General features: G+C 35.8%; 1 protein-coding gene and 1 pseudogene across 1 annotated transcript; one reads left to right on the top strand and one right to left on the bottom strand.

Moving 5' to 3' along the window:
* The first annotated feature begins 505 nt into the window (after positions 1–505).
* On the top strand, positions 506–2,772 carry LOC131072791 (ankyrin repeat-containing protein At2g01680-like; annotated as a pseudogene).
* A 3,862-nt stretch (positions 2,773–6,634) lies between these two features.
* Positions 6,635–7,354, bottom strand: LOC131072771 (ankyrin repeat-containing protein At5g02620-like). The gene is made up of 2 exons (XM_058009028.1): positions 6,773–7,354; positions 6,635–6,670 (listed from the first exon to the last, which is right to left on the bottom strand). The coding sequence occupies exons 1-2, from the start codon at positions 7,352–7,354 to the stop codon at positions 6,635–6,637; spliced, it is 618 nt and encodes a 205-aa protein (XP_057865011.1).
* Positions 7,355–8,098: the final 744 nt, after the last annotated feature.

Raw genomic sequence — 8,098 nt, 5'->3', positions numbered from 1 at the left:
TTTAGCTAGATGCCACACCAAATAATGCTTATCCAAATAAATAACTACCTAAATAAACTTTTTTAAAGTAGATGATAGACAACAAAAATAAATTACTAAATGGAAAGAGAAATAAAAACCCAGAGGAAATAAAATACTATTAAATAGAAAAAGAATGTAGAAATCATATGCGCTCTACTTTCCTTGCAACCAAATAGAAGATGGAGCAGTGTGAAAGTTTGCCAGAAAATAGAAGACACTTGTTTATAAAAGGTGGACAAGAAGCAGTGCGCAAACAAATGCAATCACAAGGAAGCTTCAACGTTGTTACTATATACTTTCAAAAGTCAAGTGAATAATATAATTTAAGCTTTGGAACCACAGAAACGAACAAGTCCGTTACGACACTGAGGGGGAAAATGAGAGCCGTGAAGACATGAGAACGGTGTAAGCCACATGGTAGTGCTCTTCTCGGATCGCCGAAGTTGCTCACTTCCGTGCAATTTTATGGAATCATGACCATAAATTGGGAAAATATGGGAAAGGAAAAACAGTGGTAAGTAATGGACTCGAGAGTTTTTGAGGCTGCCCATTTGGGAAATATCAATGCTATTCGTGATTTAATAGACGAGAGTGCTGATGTTCTGGAGCAAGTCACAAGTTCCAGCCAGAACTCAGTACTACATGTGGCTGCAAGAGCTGGACAGGCATATTTCGTGTCTGAGATTTTGAGAATCAAGCCTGAAATCTTCTCCTACGTCAATAGTAAGAGCGATACTGCCCTGCACGAAGCTGCAAGAGAAGGACATTCGGTTGTTGTGAAGGTTTTGTTGGAAAAAGACCAACGAACCGCTTACAAAGTTAATCAGGATTATGAAACAGCCCTTTTTGTTGCTTGCAAGGAAGGCCACGTTCGTGTGGTTAATGATTTGATTCAAGTCGCTTCCTTGCTTGCCCTCGACTCCGAAAAACCAGACGAGCGGACCTCTCTTCATGCTGCATCAACTAGAGGACACGCAGGTAATTTCATTTAAGAGAAAATTTACTGTGAAGATATTGGATCTTTAATTTGACAATTTGTATATTTATGGTGTGGTCAGACATTGTAAAGGAGCTGATTAAGGCGAGACCTGGGCTCGTTGGAAAAGTGGACAAGCAAGGAAGCAGCCCGTTGCATTCAGCTGCGCCACACGGCCACCTGGAAGTAACAAGAGCACTATTAACAGCCGACCCGGAGATTTGCTACATGCTCGACGGCTCTGGAAGGTCGGCTCTCCACATCGCAGCGATGAAAGGAAGGCTGAGTGTTGTTCATGAAATACTGTCCTTCAGGCCTGACTCCGCCGAGGTGCTCTCCACAGCCGGTGAAACTTTTTTACATTCTGCAGTGGAGGCGAACCAGATCGAAGTTGTCAAGCACGTGGTTGACCTTCTTGACACGTCCAAGCTTATCAGGACCAAAGACAACGAGGGCAATACAGTCCTACATGTGGCTACCAGGAAAAAACTCAAGCAGGTATGTAAGCAGTGGCCCACAATTAGATAGCCCTCTCGTGCTGAGAGATTCTTGCTTTATTATATAAATTTTAATGGATTGGGCTGTTCGCAGATGGTCCGGTGGCTGGTGACGTGTACAACTGTAAATGTGAACGCAGTGAACAAACAAGGGCTGACGGCACTGGATATCTTGGAGAAAGAACCGGCTCATTCGGGAGCCATGATAATTGGGGCTACGCTCAAGGAATTCGATGCGAAGCGCGCCTACGAACTTCCTCTGGAGCGCTTCAAGCGGGACGACCTCGCTCTCAAACGCAGCGTGAGCTCCATTAATCACCACGTTCGTGCTCATCATCTCCAGACGGCCGACACGACTGATCGAGTGAACGGCATGGCAAAAGAACTGCGGTAGCTGCACAAAGAAGGAATTAAAAGTGCAGGGAACACCGTGACTGTGGTGGCGGTGCTCATCGCTACCGTGGCCTTCGCCGCCATGTTCACCGTGCCGGGAGGCCTCAAAAATGACGGCGAGGACGAAGGCACTGCCGTGATGGCACACACCGTTGCCTTCAAAGTATTTGTCATAACTGACACCGTGGCTTTGTTCTCGTCGTTCAACATAGTTCTGATTCTGGTGACCGTGGTGCCCTTTCATAAGAAAGTCTTGATGAAACTTTTGTTTTTCATCAACAAAATTATGTGGGTTGCAGTTGGATGCACAGCCTCGGCTTTTTTGGCTGCACGTTATGTGGTGGTGGGGCCGAAAAGTATGTGGGTTGCAATTAGCATGTGTGCCGTTGGAGCAGGAAGCATGGTGTTTATGTTCTCTTCTCTTGCCTGGCTGGTTGCTGGCCATCAGATGAAGAAAGCCCGACTCAGGAAAAGTAAGAAGCGCAGAAATGGTGAGCGTGTGGGAAGGTCAAGATCGAGAGACCCTGAGGCAATCATAACGCACTTGGGAGAAGAAGAATGTGAAGCGAATTCAAGGGAAACGAGCGAGAGATTTCCTCGGAGACGGATCCATTCTTCTTCTGACTCGGACTTTGAAAGCTCTGAAGGGAACGGCTTCCATCCACTGTAAACACATAAATATTATCAATGGTTAGTGGCTTTGATAGAAAGTAGGAATTTCTTCTCAATTTCCTCTTTTAAAAGTCTCCACCGTCGCTGTCTTCAATCTCACGGTGGAGGTCCCCATCTTTTCAAGGTGGAAAATGAGATTATCTTTCACTAATCTTCTCCTTCATCTGTATAGTACCAGTACTCCTGTTTTGGATTGGTATTCAATCATCTTAATTTCCAAGTTTTATTGTGATTAAAATTAACTTTTGCACATTGAATTTTGTAGCATGCGCCTCTTTCTAAATTAACAAGAAAAGACAAATGAGCAGTAAAACAATGACAGCTGAAGATCGAATTCCATGGCCCCTCACTAGACTTTTCTTGCAGTTATAAATATTATTGCTTTCATAAATTAGCTTTCTCGAACTTACAGTGCAACAATTGAAAAATATAAGACAATTAATGCAGTATTACTTTTCTTGCGCCTTCAGTTTTGTTGCTTTCATGACAGGTACTTCCCAAATTTTAAATTATGTCCGAGTAAGTTAGGGAATAAGCTCATGTGAACAAATAGTCAGCCTTAAGAAGAAGCTTTGCCAAATATTAAATATATCCGAATAATCAAAATTTTATTGGAGATATTCATTTGTTTTTTATTAATAAGTTAGGGAATTCTATTTGAGTTTTGGTCTTAAATAAAGCCTAGTATAATAGAAAACAAGTCTATTAAATAAATAATCACAATGTTTGGTAGGAAAAAGAAATGATAAATCATATATGATACAAAGATTTTTAAAAAATAATTCAACTAGAGTATTTAAGTTTGATGTATATATATTTTACTAGATAATAATAGAAATTATAAAATATTATTCATGTGCTTCTTAATAAATGTTTCAATAATTTATTTCAAATATGTAGTCAATTACTTCAACTTGGATTTTACTTGTGTATGCTTTTTAACTACCTCATAATGTGCTTTAGCTCACATTTCTAAGGACATAAACCACAAATCTTTTAAAATAAATTGAATGTTTTGTCATACCGTGTGTCTAGGTCTAGAGGGACTCCTTCCATAATGATTAATGAAAGCAATTTTTTTTGTAGGAAGCCCCTCAATTTCTATTTATCCACACTTTCTTTAACACCTAATTCTTTTACAACTAATACTGCCTTCATATAAAAAAAATGATATGATAAGAAAACTTGAAGGAACCAAAGTCAAAGCCTTCCATTAGAAATCATTTTAGTAAAAGTCACTACAAGATCTTCATGAATACTAGCCCTTGACCTAAAATATCTAGTTATTCTCGTTATATAATCACTAAAAAACATTTTTAATGAACTTTATGATTGTTAATTTTATGCACATAAAATGAGCTTTCAATCTTTAGTCCACACTTGACCTTTCTACAAGGAATCTCTACCTATGCTAGAATTACTTCTAAATCCATGGTAGCAAAAAGAGAAGTAAATAAACAAATCCATAACCTCAATTTCACATTTGGGTGTAAAATTTATATTATATGTTAATGCCACTAAGCACTAGAAACAATAATTACATGTCTAGAAAGAGTCATTCTTTCATTTCCTAGTCCAATACTCGTGTTGTAAAAATCACACTAGAATATAGGAAAATTGATTTCTTAATATTGTAGAAAAACAAGGAACCAATTTAACTATAATTATCAATAAGAGCATTGTCATTTAGATGTAAGATAAATAAGAATGTGTGTTCATATATAATTGTGTTTCACTTAGATAAATTTTGTTCATTAAGTAATCAATAGTATCATATTTTATATTTTAAAGCAAAGACATTGAAATAAATTAAATTATCTAAAAAGACCATGAAAAAATAATATCAAATGCAAACCTTAGTCTAATGATTGACAATATTAATTTAACAATGAGTTCTCACTAAAATTGCTCTTACAATGCTTCAAAAAGTATAGCAAACTTCATCCTATTACATACTTTATATAAAAATTTGTAATAAACTTATACAAAGAATCTTAAAACTTTACTCTATATATATATATATATATAAACAAAAATAAACTAATCAAAACAAATTTATTAAAAAAGTATTGAATGATAAAAACAAAAATCCATAAAGTATCAAAACAAATTTATTAAAAAAGTATTGAATGATAAAAACAAAAATCCATAAAGTACCATTCTAAGAATCAAAAGAAAAGCTTTGTCATGTTAAATATTTAGCTAAAATAGAGGAAAGGATGTGTTTACATAGGAATATAATTTTATTAGACCACATTAAACCTTTAAGCATTATAATTTATCAATACATATTTTGTATCGACATTAATATTAATATCACTAGTACTAAGAAAAATAAAATATGAATAATATAAATAATAATAAAATTTAAAAAAATTAAGAATATTTTTAGTAATTTGTTAAGAAAATTAAAACTAAATCACCTATATTATTAAAGAGAAAAAATAATAATAAGAATTTTTAGAGATTTAGATATTATAATTAACTATCAATTAATGCTAAAATAAATGAGAAAATGAAGGTTTGTTAATTATGATAAAAAAAATGGAATAGTTAGTGAAAAAAATGAGGAATAATATTTGCAGATATTTATAGAAAATTTAGAATAGTAAAAAATATTGTCTTCAAAAAGAAAACGGGAGCAACAATGAAGTAATCTTGAAATATCATAAGGAAGAGACAATGTTTGGGCTTTTCTTCATAAAGAAGAATGAAAATAAGATTTATTCCCTCTAAGAAGGAAAGATAAACAACAATAGAGAAATCTCTAAGAGGGTTATGAGAAATCAAGAGAAGAAAAGTTTCTCACATTCTAGAATTTGGAAGAAAAAGTTGTTAAAAATCTATAAATTCTAGCTGAGTACAAAGAGAATCTAAGAACAAGTGTTGTGGCTAAGAGCTTAGACCAAGAAGAAGAAATTAAAGAAGAAAGGTTGTCAAAAGGGAAAATGCAACAAAAAATGTGATGCTGAGAAGATTTGTGAGGAATGAGATTTGTCCATGGAGGTTCTTTTAAGTGTGATATAGGGGAAAGGACCCAGAGTGTGTTGCAATGGTTGTGATTGTAGCTGTTGATTTATTACCCACACTTGCTGACTTAATACCTACACTTGTTGATTTAATGTCCTTTTTTTTAACAACATTGCACCAATAATTGTTACTTTAAAGTTGTTATTGCTGATGATGATTGCCCATAGTTGTTAAAAGCAACCAGTTATGTGACACCACATCAGCCACATAAGTATGGGTCTCCCTTTTGCACGGCCATTGTTCTCACCTTTTTTTTGGGTTGTTTTTGACACCTTGGCAAAAAGCATACTAATGTGGCATGATATTCGATGACGTGCTAATAAAATTTTAGTTATAATGCCTGTAAAATGCTATAAAAAATTGGGAATGATTAGAAATTTCCACATAAGAATTTGAGAAGCACAAAGTTAGGGTGTAATGGGTCCTCTCCCCTAAGAGTTAACCAAGAACAAAAATGCAAATTAGAATTTTAGTTGTTATAAACATATTACAAAATGCATTTATATTTTTTAACTATCAAAAAATGAATGTGTGACTATGAAAAATTTCTATATTTTTAAGTTAATTTGATCCCAAATGAAATAATGTTTTTTTTATAGAGTTAGATCATGGAAAAATTAATGTTAAAGTTTAACAATCTAGTAAGAAAATTAGTTAAGAAATATGCCTATGAAAATCTCAAACATGTTATAAATCAATGAAATGTATTGAATTGAAATTATAGAAAATACACTATCTGACTCATAATATAATCTATTTAATGTTACTAGGGAAAATAAAGTGAAAAGTCAAGCTTTCTTTGTTGCTTGGAATATCCAGAGAAAAGTCAATTATAGTGACATCGGTGCCCTCCAATTACATGCTATGTGGTGCCCCGCAAGACTATGTCGATTGTATTAGCGTGTGTACTGTCGTAGCGAGGCTTTCATGTTCACATCTATCGGCATGGAAGGAGCGGAGAAATTGTGAGGATGTGGGAAGGTCAAGGTCGAGAGATTCCATGACAAGCATAACCAGCAGGAGAGGAGATGAATATGAAGGAACTTCAACGGAAGAGATACTTTGAAAACTCGGAAAGTGGCTTTAAAAAACAATCAGATGACAAGTGGCTTTGCATATAGATAAAGCAAAAATCTCTATGCACGAAAGGGATACCTAATTGTGGGTCATTCTGCTCACTTACCTGCTTGAGCTTATTCCTGGTAGCAACATGTAAAACGGTATTGCCCTCGTTGTCTTGTGTCCTGATAAGCTTCGATGTGTGAAGAAGGTCACCCACGTGCTTGACAACTTCGATCTGGTTCGCCTCCACTGCAGAATCTACAAAAGTTTCACCGATTGTGGAGAGCATGTCGGTAGAGTCAGGCCCGAAGGACAGTATTTCTTGAACAACACTGAGTTGTCCTTTCATCGCTGCGATATGGAGAACCGACCTGTCAGAGCCGTCGAGCATGTTGCAAATCCTTCCAACAACACCTTCAACAACAGCCGAATGTCCTTCTCTGGCAGCTTCCTGCAGGACAGTGTCCAGCTTACTACTGACGTAGAATAAGATTTCAGGTTTGATTCTCAAATTTTCAGACACAAATTCTGCCTGTCCAGCTCTTGCAGCCACATGTAGAACTGAATTCTGGCTGGAACTGGTGACTTGCTCCAAAACATCCGCAATCTCGTCTATTAAATCTTGAATGGCATTGATATTTCCCAAATGGGCAGCCTCAAAAACTCTCAAGTCCATTACTTCCCACTGTTTTGCCTTTCCCATCCTCTGCCAAGTTATAATTATGATTGCATAAAATTGCACGGAACTGAGCAACTTCGGCGATACCCTGTGGCTACAACGTTCCTCATGGCTGCACGGTTCTCATTTTTCTCCTCAGTGTCTCAATGGACTTGTTGGTTTCTGCAGTTCTAAAGCTTAAATCTTACTATTTACTTGACTTTGGAAAGTATATGATAGCAACATTGAAGCTTCCTTGTGATTGCATTTGTTCTTGCACTGCTGCTTGTCCACGTTTTATTAAGAAATGGTCTCACTTCTCTTACAAACTTTCACATTGGTCAAGTCTTCAGATTTGTTTTTTATTAGATTAGCAGGGAGACAACCCTTACCGAAAAGAGAGAAATAACATTACATCAATAACCAAAAGAGAGAAATAACATTACATCAATAACCATACACCAATTATAGGACAGCTAGGAGTAATAAACCAGTTCTAATAAAAAATATCAAAAATTTTCATACCCTTAAAACTACTTCTACGGATACTAGTATCATTCCTATTACTAATAACAAAAGTATCATAGTAGCAGTTGCCATAAACCAAACTACTAATTATGTTACCAGCATTACCCTTATCAAACTTTAATAAACCAGTCTTAGCATACTTAATTAACATTAATTTTTTCAAAGTGGGCATGCAGGCCTCAAAATGCCACCAGTTGTAAAACATAACAAAAAGGGAAAAAATAGAGGAAGCAAACAGACCATTACTCCTTCTTGATCAGG

This window comes from Cryptomeria japonica, chromosome 2, assembly GCF_030272615.1.
Source record: "Cryptomeria japonica chromosome 2, Sugi_1.0, whole genome shotgun sequence".
NCBI lineage: Eukaryota > Viridiplantae > Streptophyta > Pinopsida > Cupressales > Cupressaceae > Cryptomeria > Cryptomeria japonica.
The sequence above is the reverse complement of the archived record's forward strand: the minus strand, read 5'-3'. Positions and strand labels throughout refer to the sequence as shown.